This window comes from Rhinolophus sinicus, linkage group LG01 (assembly GCF_036562045.2).
Source record: "Rhinolophus sinicus isolate RSC01 linkage group LG01, ASM3656204v1, whole genome shotgun sequence".
NCBI classification, from domain to species: Eukaryota; Metazoa; Chordata; class Mammalia; order Chiroptera; family Rhinolophidae; genus Rhinolophus; species Rhinolophus sinicus.
Genome location: NC_133751.1, coordinates 156,399,707 through 156,415,117, shown reverse-complemented (window position 1 = coordinate 156,415,117; position 15,411 = coordinate 156,399,707). Strand labels below are relative to the sequence as shown.

Sequence of the window (15,411 nt, the reverse complement as noted above, 5' to 3'; positions counted from 1 at the left end):
CTGCTTGCAGGTTCAGCCACCATCTTCTTGCTAGTCCCCATTTTCTGCTAGCGTAGCCACAGCAGTTATATTAGTGGCCAATGGCTCACTGGTAACAGCTGACGGCCAACTAGCCACAGCTGATGGCCATGCAATCACAGTTGATGGCCATTTACTACCTGAGCCAGCACCTTTCTATGTGAGGCCGAGAGCCTGGAAACTACTTTCTGGGGCTCTGCCCCCACAGAGACTTAGAGAAATACCTTGGCATAGGCGGCCCAGTCTGGCCTCCTGGTGGTGGTGGAGGGGAGTGGAGTACATTAGAGACCTCCTTTCTCTGTGTGTCTGTCTCTCACTTCGGAAATACGACATGGAAATTAGGTGTTTATCATATGAATTCTCATTTAACTATCACCTCTATTTTGCTGATGAAGAAACTAAAATCCAGAGAGGTTTCAGAGGACTTTGCAGACCACACACTGAGAAGTGAGCTGAAAACTCTTCTTCCTTCAGCCCCAGTGCCCTGTACACTGCTCACTGAGGCCTCCTCCCCTTATTTGCCAAATAATGACCATTTGACCTTGGAAAAATCACTTAATCTCTCTGGACTCCCATAATGGGAGGGTAGGTTATCAGAGGAGACCAGGTAAGCCTTCATTTATCTGAAATAATTTAGTGATAGTATTTTGTGACTCACAAGATGGCCCCAGATGGCTCACTGGGGCCACTTCTCATGTTGTGAATGCTATGGACTCCTTTTAAGGACCTCGAGTTCTTCCAGGCAGCTTGTTACAGGAGGAAAAGCAAAAACTTTCAAGTGAGTCAGATAATTCAAATCTTGATTCTACTGACCAGCTATCATTTAACTATTCTCAATCTAAATTTTCTCATCAGCAAAATGGGGGCTAGTATCAACTTTGTGGGCTCTTATTTGATGCCCATAAGACTCACATTAGCAAGTTCAACAGTGCCTTGTTTATGGTGTTCAATAAATATTTATTCCTGTTCCTGTTCCTCCTCCTTAGTTCACCAATGATTTTGATCCATTTACGTTTTCTCCTTGGACATATAAGCTAAGCCTAACATTTTATTTTGTTGCCCATGTTTCAGAAGAGCTTGATCATTCCCTGACATAGATTTGAGGCACTCCCCTTAGTGATTTAGGTTTTTTAACCCACCGAGTTTTGATTGCTAGAAAACTTTTCTGATGGAATATTCAGACTCACCTGAGAAGGGGTGAAAGGGAGCCAGTTTTGTGACAAAGTCCTCATTCTGCCCCAGTGACACTGGACTTCTTGCTGTTTCTTGAACATTCTAGGCATGCTCCCACTGTAGCAACTTTGCAATTACTGTTACTCTTCTTGGTGGTGGGGGGAGCTCTTCCATTAAGTATCTGTAGGATTTGTTCCTCCTTCTTCTGGTTTTTGCTCAAATGTCCAAATGTTATTTTCTCAGTGAGACCTTGCTTTATCCTTCTATTTAAAATTTAATTCTCCCCCTCATAGTACTGCCTAGCCCTTCCCTCTTTTCCTATAACACTTTTTACATCACTTGACATATTGTATACTTTACTAATTTATTGCTTTTCTTCCCACTAAAATGTAAGCTTCATGAGGGCAGAGTGCTTTTGCTTTTTGTTTTTAAACCAATGTATTCTCAGTACAGAAGTGTTCCTAGAACACCATAACCACCCAGTGCACGTTTAGCGGGTTTTATTTTGTGCAGCTGAATAGATAATATAGGCCTAACCTCTTCAGCTGGCCATCTGGAAGGCACCTAGCAACTGCAGAATGAGTGTGGGCAGTCATTTTGCATCAGTTTCTTTTCTACACCTGGAATCAGATAAGAAAAGAGAAGGAAGAAGTCTCAAAAAGTCAGAGTCCCTCGGAGACCTCAATTAGCCTAATGGGAGCAGCCAGTTAGCAAGTTTTGAGATAACTTTCATAAACGATTCTTTTAATTCCATTTAGTACATATGATTTTTAGTATTTGTCCTCTTATTTTCTTTCATTGGTGGGTTGCAGGCTAAGAGAAGGTAGGATGATGATATTGTCTACTGATTTAAGTATGCTGTCTCACCTTTGGCTGACTTCTTCTGATACTAAGGAAGAAGCTGAATTTGGTGCCTATTATGATGGGGAAGAGATTTTCCTCCTACTGCACTGTCCAGTGGTAGACAGGGAACTGATATTTATCATCTTTATAGAATGATCATTTTCAAACAACGCTGTCTATGGAAAGACTTTTAGAATAATTTTTATTAAGAGATGAAGATACACTATCTCTCCTGCTTTACAACTATTTCCGTTGTGTACCCCTTAGGTAATACCCTCATGCGATTTACCGAAACCTTGATCTTTCGGTTTGAATTGACCAATCTGACCTTAGCCTGGGAACCCCAAAAGTATTTTACTTGCGGACCCTAATAAAGACACGTACCCCAGGTCCTGCTGCTCACTCTCTGCCTGCATCTTGATGTCCCCAGGTATAAGGTGTACCTCCTCCAGGTCCTGTGAGTAATAAACTTCTCTATTTCACTTTCCCTTGGGGCCTCTGTTGAACCATGGCTCACCCACCATCCGACACCCGAGGGCTCTACTTAACAAATAACTTGACAAAAATCACTGTCACAGGGGATGGAAAACTGGAGAGGCTGCAATGTGAGACCCGTCAGATCCCGCTGGTTTTAAAGATGGACTAATGGGGCCATGAGCCAAGGAATGCAGGCAGGCTCCATAAGCTGGAAAAGACAAGGAAACAGATTTTCTCCTGGAGCCTTCAGAAAGAATGCAGCCTTGCTGACCCTGTGATTTTGGCCAAATGAGACCCACTTTGTATTTCTGACCTCCAGAATGGTAAGATAATAAATTTGAATTGTTTTAAGCCATCAAGTTTGTAGTAATTTGTTACAGCAGTCATTGAAAACTAAAATACTTTCCCTACTCAATTTTTGTAAGTTAACCACCAACATCTCGGGCAAATCTTTCTGGGTTGCTTTTGTTAGGGGGCAGCACCATCATACATCCCATGATGGAACTAGGAGTCATCCTTCACCTCTACCTCTCCCCCACATTCAATTCATCACCAATTCCTGTCAGTTCTTTCTGCCTCTAAAATAACTCCTCCATTCCATTGCATCTCTCTGTTACTGCTTTTCTTTTTTCTTTTCTTTTTTTTCTTTTGAATTAGTGTTTTGGATTTCTTTTGTTACTGCTTTTCTAGGCTACAATTTTGAACGTCTAGAATTATTATGTAACAGTGGAGTTTTGTATTCCACTCTTAAGTCTGTTCTCTACGCTTTTAAATACATGTATTATATATACATATACATTTTTAAAATTGAGATCCATAGGAAGAAATACTTCTCATATCAAGATCTAGGGTGGACACACACATACCCAAAGTTTCACAAAACCGTAATTCCCATACTCTTTTCAATGTGTGCTATTTTCTATTCTATGTAATTTAATTTAAAAAGCCCAGTTGTTTGTGACTCACTATAATGATTTCATAACTGACCAATGGATCATGACCTATAGTTTGAGAAAACATTTTTCTATCTGGCTGCTAGAATGATCTTTCTAAAATACAATTATTATTTTCCTCAAAATCCTTCAATGGCCTCCCACTACTCTAAGGATAAAGTTAAAACCTTAATACGGCTTACATGATCCTTCATTGTCCAGTCCTTTTGTCTCAACGCTAACTGGCTCATTTTCATTTTGCAATCCAATCTTACCTACAAACTTACTTTCTGGACTCAGAATGTATCTGACAACAGAACACTCTTCCCCACGTCCTCTTCGTGTAGCTAACTGCCACTCATTCTGCCTTCTCAGCTCAGGCTTCCCACCCTCTGAATATTTTCTCTGGATTCCTGGTCTGGCAAGGAGCCCCTTCTCTGCTCCCTTAGCACCCTGGACTTCCTCAGTGGCAGTCCTTATGACCCTCTACTTGAACTATGAAAGTGCCGGTTGAGAGCAGGGACTGGGTTTTGTTCCCCATGTTATAAACCTAGTAGGCCTTCAGTAAATAGTTATTGAATAAATCAAACTATTTCAGTGGGTCCCCATCTTAAGTTCATTAAGTGGAATTCTCATACATTCCCATGTTGTTGGATATTTGGGTACCTTCATACCATTGTAATATGTTATAAAGTTTCAAAGAAGGCGCACATCTGGAACTCAATTGTCTACATAGATATAACTTGTTTGCTGAGTCATTAAATAGTTTCTAGAGTTTAGCTCTGTGTGAAGCTGCATTCATTAGTCCTCTCAGACTAGGACATAACCTAGCTGCATCTCTAAGGCTTAATTTCCTCATCTGAATTCCAATTTACCCTTGGATATCCCCAAGCATCCTAAATTCAATTTGTGTAACTTACAGGGATAATAATAGCATTTTCTTAGGACTGTTGTGAGAAGCCAGTGGCTTAAATAATAAAATAATACTTTGCAGATTATTTTTTAGTTATTACTACTACACACAGACGCATGCCTGTCAGGTTATGCCAACACCTTACGTTACATTGATCAAGGAGAGCAAGTAGGATGAAGAACAGGAAGAGAGAGGCACTTATGCCGGATGAGTAAACCTCGACCATTCTTAGAGTTAGCGATATAACATGACCTGCGATATGGCTTTTTATTCAGGGAGTTTCTTCCTCAGAACTTCCTGTAAAAGAAAACTGAAACCTCATTAGTGTAACTAGTTTAGTCTGCAATATCAGTTTAGCCTATTTTATGAACTTCTAGGCGGTGGTGGGGGTTGATGGGGATGGGGGCTCCACACTCAGGTGAGCTTTATCAGATTGATATATGGTGGTTTCCTATGGGGGGGAGGAATAATGACACCCCTCCTCCTCCCCACACACACACAAATAAAAAGAACAAGCCATTCGTGCGGTCTGTGTCAGCCAGCCTTCCAATGTTATCTGGCTGCTCGTGTAACTAGAGGATTATACATACCTGTCTTCATTTCTTTCAGTCACTCCTATAAAATGGTACAGAATTTCTTCCTCTGACTGTTAGCAGACTACAAAATTAACTGTGCTGCAAACATTTTGGATATAACATGATACTGTGCTGAAATAAGAATAACAATTCAAAATGTCTACCCCCAAAATCAGATTGGCACATTCAAAAACAAATTTCTTAGAAATATTTTTCTCATTTTTACCTCAGTTACCTTACAACCTAATTCAAAGGTGGCAGAAATTCATCAAGGAATACAAAATCTGCAAAATAATGTAGATTTATACATCAAAAGTATAATAAAGTCGTATCAATGTTTCATGAAAGAATGTAAATATTTTCATTACTTTTCACTTCATTCACTCAGTGTATATATATACCCCCATTATTTGCCAGGCACTTGTCAAGTTGCTAGGGATATAATTGTGAAAAAGACAAAGTCCTACTTCATGGAGGTTACATTTTCTGATAGGAATGGGGAAGATACAAAGAGCAAGTAATTAAATAAGAATTTCAGGTACTGATACTGTGCTATAAAGAACATAAAACAAGTGATACAAAAGTACCTGGAGAGGTGGTCTGGGAGGGGCTAAGAGTATGGATTCTGGAGCCATACGCCCATGTACAAATCCAGGCTCTATCCATCAATAGGTCTGTGATGCTGGGCAAACTACCCACCCTCTCTGTGCTTCAGTTTTCTCATCTGTCGAATGGGGACAACAATAGTATTTACCTCATGGGTTTGTTGGGTTAAATAAATTAATGTGTGTAGAACAGTACCCGGCACATAGTGCTCTGTAGGTGTCTTCAATTACTATTTTCCTCTCTGAGTAAATCACGTTAAGCTAAGACTTAAACATTAAGGAGCTCAAATTAATATGAATAAAAGAACACTGTACCAAATAAAGAAGAATTAGACTAAAATGCAGCTCTCTTCTTTATTTCCAGTCATAAAAATACAAAGATTAAACCATAGCAGCACCTTTTATCACCCGTCTTCACATTCATCAGAGCTTTCTTCACTTAGCTCCTCACTTTCTCCTTTACTCTTACTGCTACTGTTTCCGTCACTATCTTGATCATCTTCCTCAAGATTTTGAGCTTTCTCTGCACAGAAAGGAAAATAATTTCTTAAAACGTTTCTTAATATTTCCACTCTTTGAAAAATCCTAATTTTCCTTGCTTCTCCCTCCACTAAGAAATACATATTTTTGGAATGTGAGAACTGAGCTGAACTTTGCTTACTGTATGTAGGGTTAAAACAGTAGTACAAAGAATATATTCTTACTGGCATAAAGACGTTTGTGGATTTAAAGCATATTTAAAACTGGTCTATAAAAATATTTTTACGATTGTCGACATAATTCTTACTTAAATAAAGTAAGAGCAAGTGAGATTTAGGATAATTTAGAGGGTACTGGCTTTCCTTGGAATTGTGGGATAGTTCCTGTAATACATGGTGCAATTAGCATGTTCTGTTCCCTCTGAAGACTGTCGGTGAGTGACACCTGTGCCCCGGAAGCCTGCCTTGTTTGGGCGGTTCCACCCAACAGAGAAGAGGGAGTTATCTGGACCATCCACAGAGGACAAGCTGGTTTCATTAAACCACCCAAGGCAGCCATTTAGCCTTCTCTTAATAACTTCATGAAGATGCATTTTGCCAATCTCCTGGGATAATGGGTTTTTAAATAGTGACTGCTCACAGTTCTATGAGAAAGAAGGAATTTCAATTTTTAAATTTACCCATCAGCAACATTTCTTCAATAAGTGAGAAAAACTCCTTGGCCTCAGGATTTTCTGGTTCATAGATTAGGACTGAAAATGGACAACAGAATGTGTGTTATTAATTTTCAGTGTTTCAGCAAACAGGCTCCTCAGAATAAGATAGAAATTGTCAATAAGAGGAAGTGAACATGCACAAAGCAATACACACCAACAATTATCCCATGGGTATATCTAAGTGCAAATAGAGAAAATGCTCTACTTAGATTAGGTGCTTTGTAAAGGAAATAATCCTCATTCTATTTTCTACCTCTTGTCCAAAGAATGCAGTCTCTATTTCTATGAAGCATCCCTCATGACCCTGAAACCAAGATGTTTTTTGGCTATAATCATTCTGCCAACAAGGTACAAATCCTGTAAAATATGGAGGCTTCGCTCATGAGAATGTGCCCCTAGAGGTCTGTTCATCCTTCATCTCATCTCACCCCCCTAGTGTCTACATGACATCCTTTACTAACCACCTCACCCAAACACAAAGGAACAGAGTTTGGTTTGTTTGTTTTTTAGTGCAAGCTCTTCCACGGTTGAGATGCCATTTTTAAAAACTCATCTTTCAAATAGGAAAACTGATGATTTCTTATTGCTCTTCATCCTTAAAACTTTTACCCGAGTTTACGCCCCCAGTCATCGCCTACTTAACAGTGTTCTCCTCATCAGACCCATTGTTTTTAGCACTATTTATTCCTTTTTGTTAATCCTTTACGTGAATGTGTCATCTCTCCTTTGGACCATAACAAATAGATTTTTTTAAGCTTGTTTGTTTGTTACCAAAGTCCTAGAGGCCAGAAAAATTTACACCTTTTGTTTGTTTTCTAGACTATTTTATTTATTTTTTCAGATCCTGCTCTACAGATCTCTACCTTCTTCCTTCCTGCCCTGAGTATTCATAATTTTGCATCATCCATTTAATGTTGTGATTTCTGTGCGATATCTTGATGGCCCCCAGGGGGCACTGAAACATCAAGTGTGCTACTGGCCTGGTTAAGAGTAAGATAATTACCGATGGTTCAACTAGTCCCCATTGGCTCGTAGAACCTCACCCCACATGACTTTCATCCTGACACACCAAACGAGTGTCTTTATTTCCTAATCCAGTAACGTAACAATCTACCATCAATCTGGTTTAGCATGACTACATACCTGCTCAGAAGCTGCTTTTACAGATCCAATAGGTATTTATACATCTTCTACATACCTGCTCAGAAGCTGCTTTTACAGATCCAATAGGTATTTATACATCCAATAGGTATTTATACATCTTTTATTAGAAAAAGGTTTCTAATAAAAGTAATTTTTTACACATTTAACTTGGACTAAAATAGGCTTATCATTAGCAGCCTAAATCCTTCTCTGGGGCTAAGCCTCTTTCTAAAGCAGGGTTTCTCCAACTTGCTCCTTGAGATACTAGTTTCTAAAGATGTTAATACATGTTTGGGAAACTAGGTTAAATGAATAACTCAGGTAAAGCTTACAGTAAGAAGCAATTGTAGGATTGTATAGAACCATAAATATACTCACAACCATTATGAATCTTACAGAGAGGAGAATGTGGTTTCCCTAATTTATTCCCGTGGAATCCTTTTCAGTAGAACACTTATTAAGAAATCTTGAACTGACATTCCTTGGAACACACAGGTTAGAAAATTTCATGTTGGAATTAGGGTTATTCCATGAGATTGGAATACGAGATGAGCTACTCTCATGGTTTAACAAAAACTGATGGCAACTGTCAATTTTCAGAGTGAAAGTAAGGTATCTGCTTTGAAACTTAGACCAGCAGTATCCATTCTAGGTGATGAATCAAAAATTCTTCTTCTACTTTGACAGGCAGCATGGTTTGTAAAAAAGTAAGAGAAGCCTGTAGCACAAGCAGTTGGTGTCCTGGGGGTTGTTTCCTAATCTGGGCCCCTAAGCAAAGCCCAGTATGGGCCGTGAAGGACTGTCAGGTGTGAATACTGGTTCTGCCACTGTCTGGCTGGGTCACCTGGGGAAAGTATTTAGTATTTCTGTACTTCGGTTCCCTTACCCGTAATAATACTATCGATCTCATTGAGCTGTTTTAATAAATCAGTGAGATAATGTAGATAAAGTACTTAGTCCAGTCCTTGGTGCATGGTAACTGCTGAATAAATGTTGATTATTATTCGTTTTCCTGGAATGGTTCTGGGCCTAGAGAAAGGCTTGGTGTCTCCTAAACATTCAGTGGCTGCTTTCCTCTGGCTGAAGGGTGGGCAGGGAGCTGGGGGCATTGTGCTGGCCATGGGGCTCTCCAAGTCCCTCAGACTGGAGGCTATTCTAGGGTGGACAGATCATTGGTCTTGTCTACTGTTTACATCCCTAGAGTGCCTGGCACAGAGCTGGAGCCCTCGAAACACTGAAAGATGGAATAAATGAATAGAGACAACTGAGTAGGAAGCAGTCCTTTTTTTGCCGGGATAAAATTACATACTCTAGTCTACTAGGAAAGGGTGATTTATTTTACTCAAAAAAGAAATAAACATTCTAGGAACTATGTTTTCTGAAGATACATATGTACTTGTTAGATTTACAATGATGAGAACCATTTGATTTTCAGGTCATTATTCTTAAACAGTTACAGTTATTATAAAGGCCTAAATGTTTTTTGGGGGTAGGATCTAGGACAATGAACAGAAATGTGGATGCCCTGGGAAGACTGAGCTGCAGGCTCCCTTCTTACAGGTGAAGAGACCAAGAAATAGGAAGACTGATTGGCAAAAAAATCTCACAGTCATTCATGAGATAAACTAAGATAAGTACTTGGGACTCTTGACTCTCAGTGTCATTTAAAAATCACTTTTCCAGGTTGCCTCCAATGCCTGGCAGGAAATTGCATGGAGCAGAGATATCAGTTCTGCATGAGACAGCAGGAAAATGGCTGAGGAACTATTAGGACCATATAAAAACTGAGTGTGGAAGACATAACATTCAAGCTTTTGCCAACAGAGAAAATTTCTTCAGGGAACCCAATACACATTTTTCAAAAGGCAGGACAAAGATAAAAGAACCTATGGGTCCCTGGGAATCCAGATAGGAAGACTGAAGCCACACAAAGATATAAATGACTCTACTATGATTGGACAGCAAGAAAACACACCAGGAACCTGAGGCTTTGTTCAAGAAAATGAATTTGTAAAACATTTCTGAAGGGACAAAGCTGAATTATTTCATATAAATAAACAAATATATTTATTAATAAAATAAATGTATTAGTCAATCATAAGAGCCATTTCAAGCCTGACTGCTCCGTAAAATATGTCTTTTCCAAGTCTCTGCTTGACCAGAAACATAAGCTTATTAATCAAATGAGGAAATGGAAATAGGAAATATAGTAGGAAATCATAGGCTTTCAAGCCAAACCTGGGATCTAATCCCAACTTTAGCATTTATTAATAGTAGCTGTGTGACTTGTGTGAACTAGTTCTCTTTGCTACCTTCAGTTTCCTCATCTTTAAAGTGGGGTTAATAATGTCAGGCTTACAGAATTATTTTAAGAATTAAACAATGTAATATGAATGCTCCCCCCAGTGGGTGCTAAATAATACACATATAAATATATAAACATGCAAATATAGAATTTATGTTTACATATGTAAATTTATAAATGTATATATACACACAAAGAGAAAGAAGAGTTAGAAGAGGGAAAAAAGAGACAAAAGAATATCTATACTGTACGAATTTACATATTTTTTCCATGACAGAAAAAATTTGTCTGTAGCTCTGACAGAGAGGGACTTTGAACAGCCCTCAGCTAAATGTTCCTGTTAGTATCAAAGAACTAACACTTCCTTCTTCCCGAGACAGAGTCTGTCTCCAACTTTCCATTATTCCTTGCCTGGCATTGCTAAACCATGGCCTGACTAATTTCACATTCTTGACTGGGAATCGACCTCAGAGGTCGCCAATCTAACTTTGTACACTCCACACTCCCAACTCCCATCTCTGAGCCTCTTTTCCACGTTTCCTGTCAGTGTTTTTTTCCTCTGGGGAGCAGTGTTCTTCCCCAACTGGCTCTCTGGATCATCATGGTGCCTGTCTTGGGGCCCTCCATAGCTCTTTTTGCTACTCTAGTCCTTAGTTTTAGAGGCACCACTATTTGACACGGACAGAAAAGAGTGAACAGTGTTACTGGATGAGCCAGTAGGGGTGGAAACCAAACCAAACCATGACTATGCCAACCCCAAAAAGGTTTAGAGCATGTACGCTTTCTCTCCAGCTCCTAGCCTAACGTCTGGTACAGATATAGTGCTCAACATGTATTTGTTGGAAGGAAGGAAGGAGGGGAGTGAGTTTTTAAAGGGATATAACCCCATTAAGAAAGATCTATTTGGATTTTTTTCATTCCCATTGACCTGGCACTTACTATGTGTTCACTGATTCGAGTCAGGTCAATAAGCCTTTTATTGTGCACCCGATGTTTATGCAGCATATTGTAGGGCTGACAGGCAAAACTGACTGACAGATGTGGTGGTGAGATCAGTGCATAGATTTTGTAAGCTTCAGCCAGAGGCTTTCTAAAAATGGTGAATATGGAAATATGATATATAAATTTTCCTACAATTAGGCTCCACAAGAAACTCAGAGAATTGGGAACCAGAACTACAGAGTCATTCATTTCTACACTAGCCCCACAGAGAAGAAAGGTATTTTGGGAGAAGGAGGCTTTGGGTCCCAGTTCTGGCTGTGTCACCAGCTCCCTGAGTGGGACTGAGCAAGCTGCTTAACCTCTCTCTGCTTTAGTTTCATTATTTATAAAAAAAGAGGATTGGATATGATTCTTTCTAAAGATTCCTTCTGATTGGAAATTCTATGTTTGTGGGCCACCAAAAATAGTTTTGGTCAAAATATTTAAAGATCAAAAGTACAAAACAAGACAAATTATTTTGGGTATAAAAAAGGTAGTGTTAAAGCATTCAGGAAACTCATTTTTGGGACAGCGGGATGGCTCAGTTGGTTAGAGTGCGAGCTCTGAACAACAGGGTTGACGGTTTGAGTCCCACATGGGCCAGTGAGCTATACCCTCCACAACTAGATTGAAGACAACGAGCTGCTGCTGAGCTGCAGGAGGGGTGGCCTGATGGCTCAGTTGGGAAGATTGAAAACGGCAACTGGACTTGGAGCTGAGCTGTGCCCTCCACAATTAGATTGCAGGACAACGACTTGGAGCTGATGGGCCCTGAAAAAACACACTGTTCCCCAATATTCCCCAACAAAAATTTAAAAAGAAAAGTAGTTTAAAAAACAACAACAAAGTCATGTTTGCAATTAGCCAACGATTTAAGGAGTACTGTATCCATAGTGGGGACTGTGTGAGGTGAGAATGGACCCTCACAGCCCCTATGCTACAGATTCACTTCAAGGACTTTTACCAGGAGACTTAAATCTAACACTAGTTAATATTTTGAGTCCTGTTATCGATAAAATTTAATTACAGAGTTGTCATTTCACTTTTAAAGTAACTATGACAAATGAATTAGAGAAAAAAATGGGCAAAATAGTTTGAAAATATTGTGGATTTAAACTGAGAGCTGGATTATTTAAAAATCATTAAATGGACTTTCTAAAATTTGGAAAATACGGTCTTTGAAATTTTCTCACTGGACAGTTTTAACAGCAGAAGATAGGATAAGTTACCTCAAAAGCAGTTCAATAGAAAATATCTAAATTGAAGCACAGAAAGAAAAAGAAATGGAAAAAACAGAGCTAAGTATAAGATGCATGTGGGAGACCATGAAAAAAAAAGTATAATTTATGTGTAAGTAAAGACCCAGGAAGAGAAGACTGAGGCAAAAGTTTTATTTGAAAACGTAATGGCCAAGAAATTTTCAAAGCTGATGAAATCATCAAACCCCAGATTTAAGAAACTCAGCAAACCCCCCAAACCTCCCTTTGTATAAAGACAAAGAAAACCATAACTATTTTGAACATCAAGTCAAACCACTAAAAACCAAAGAAGAAAGAAAAGTAAGGTAGATCATATCATCCTTCTACTCAAGTGTCCAGTGGTTTCCCACTGCGGTCAGAGAAAAAGCCAAGGCCCTTATATTGTGAAAAGGTGCTCTGCAATCTGCTCAACTCCTAACCCATAGCCTCTGTGACCTCATCCCCTTTCACACTCCCCCCTGTGTATTCTGCTCCTATTACACTGTCCTTGCTCTCCGTCAGGCACACTCGCATCTCAGCACATTGCTATTAGTCCTGCTTGGAACTAGCTTATTCCAGAGACCCACATGATGAGTTTCCTCAACTTCTTCAAGTCTTTGCTCAAACCTTTCTGTGAGGCCTTCCAGGACCAAACTATTTAAAACTGTTTTGCCTCCTCCCCGTACTTTCTATTCCTTCTTCCCTACTTTGTTTTTCTCCATAGCACCAGCATTTATGACACCCTCTTTATATATGCGTTTATTATCTGCCTGACACTAGATATACATGTGGCACTGTTATCTGTCTTGTTGACTGCTGTATTTCCAGTGCCTACTACAACGCCTGACACATGTAAGTGCTCCAACATTTGTGGGATAATTGTGTATTACGTAAGGTTTGCTGTACTAGCTGACAATGCTTTTGAAACTAAAGGCATAAAGGTACCTACTACCTATTGTCATGAAGGTAAGGATTTTGACTTATTTTCCAGTGGCGGTAATTAGTCTTTGTTAGTTGATCCCACTCCAAGTTAGCCTAGATGTCTAAATTAGTCCTCATACCAATCAATCAAATTTATTATCAAGGGATCACTGAGACACTATCAGGGAAATTCTAGACTTATGATAATTCAACCATCTTAAACATTATGGAATGTATTTAGAAACAAAGAGAAGATTGGCAAATGGAAAAATACTTTGCACTTACTCATCTGACATAATTTTTTTGCCAAATGGTAGTCGTGGCTCATTTCTGCTCTCAGGAACTGGAAAACAGTAAGAAATTCTTCACATAAGTAGTTTTGAAGAGAATTTAAATGTCAATTAGAAACTCCCTAGAAAATATTCCATTAATGATGAACTATTTTGCTTTTAACATTTACATGTTTTTTTCCCGAAGTGAGTCTGTAATAAATCAACTAAGAATATTTAAGAACTCCTCATGGCAAGGCAATATAGAGTAAGAATATCTCTATTCTGCTGCAGCCACACTATATATGTACTACTGAACACTCAGAATATGTAGGTTGATCCAACTGGCAGAGACAGTGAAGACACTAATCACTTTAATATCTCTTTGGTTTAGATACAGCTTTTATTTGTGGACTTAGTCCATAATTAGTAAAAACAAATGTAGATTTTCAACTATATAGTCACTGTTTTCCAGTATTGCTCTCATACCATCCAGTTTTGCTTTTACTATTTTTTATTATATTTTTCTTGTTACAAAGCAATACATATTTTTGTATGTAGGAAATTTAAAAGCTAAATAAACACATTGCGTCCCCAATTAAAAAGCATCTATATTTCTACCATCCAGAGATATTTACTTTTATATCTTCATGTATACTGCTTTAGTATTTTTTTCCCACAAATGAGCACATATTTACAAAAACTAGGATTGTTCAGTAACTTTTACAAAATAAATCACGTTCATATTCACATATCATTATCATTTTCTCCCCATTAAATTAAAAAAAAAATTTAGACTACAATTTACTAAACTAATCTTCTATTATTAGTTATTTAGACTGCTTCCATTAAAAAAATAAGCCTACACTTAGATGTTCTTGCTTGTGTGTGTGACATATTCTGAACCATATGTGGATGCACTAGGTTTACACTGCAAGAGACAGGAGCATCAAGTCATACAGAAGAGGCACTTCTCACACATTTCCAGACATTTGCTAAACACCCAGGTGTCATTTTAAAAAAAAGTTCTCGACCAATTTTCTAAGTTTCTTCCATGGGTATTAGATTATTTGTATTTTTCTAATGTAAATAGGACTCTCCTAGAGATTTTTCTATAAATCATTAACTTTATCACAATTCTCATTTATTCACATATTAATAATTCTCTTATATTTTAAAAATCTATTGTCTCAGGTTCAGATGTTCATTTTCACCCCTATTTGTAGCTTTCTTCCATTTTAATTGTAATATCTAGTGGTAGATGTATGTCATTGTTTTTTCCAAACATCCAGCTCTTGAATTAATTTGGTATATTAATTCAAATTAATTTGATATATTAATTTGGTTTTTATTTTGAATTATTAATTTGTTCCTTGAATTCTTTTTCTTATTTTCCTTATGTTTATTTTGTTCTTTTTCTTGTTTTTGGCATTAATATTTAGTTCTTTTATTGTCAGTCTTCCTTGAACCATAATCATCATCAAAGCATTTGAAACTTTAAGCATTTCTCAAAGATTTAAAAATTTAGTGTTATGGTTATCACTATCTTCTAAATAGATTGTGAGTTTAGTTTTGAATTTTATTTTTAATTCAAGTGTCACTTAGAAGAATATCATTTAGTTTTACATAGTTTTAATTTGTTATTGCACTTATTTTTGTTACCTGTTTATAATTCTCAAATCTTTATGGAAAAATTAAATATACACAGAAGTAGAGAAAGTAGCAAAAGAAATACATGCTCCCAATTCTCACCTTCAAAAATTAACATTTTGCTAATCTTGTTTTATCAGTATCACCACACTCTTTCCCCCGCCTAGATTATT

General features: G+C 38.0%; 1 protein-coding gene across 2 annotated transcripts in view; it reads right to left on the bottom strand.

The window, feature by feature from the left end:
• Positions 1 to 5,876: 5,876 nt before the first annotated feature.
• Positions 5,877 to 15,411, bottom strand: part of ERICH2 (glutamate rich 2) — a 30,663-nt gene continuing 21,128 nt past the window's right edge. For both annotated transcript variants that reach the window (XM_074337845.1, XM_074337853.1), the window contains 3 exons: positions 13,605 to 13,662; positions 6,696 to 6,767; positions 5,877 to 6,059 (listed from right to left, as the gene is read on the bottom strand). In XM_074337845.1, the coding sequence (XP_074193946.1) occupies positions 5,941 to 6,059; positions 6,696 to 6,767; positions 13,605 to 13,662 (249 nt within the window). In that variant the 3' untranslated portion in view covers positions 5,877 to 5,940. The remainder of the gene's footprint in view (positions 6,060 to 6,695; positions 6,768 to 13,604; positions 13,663 to 15,411) is intronic.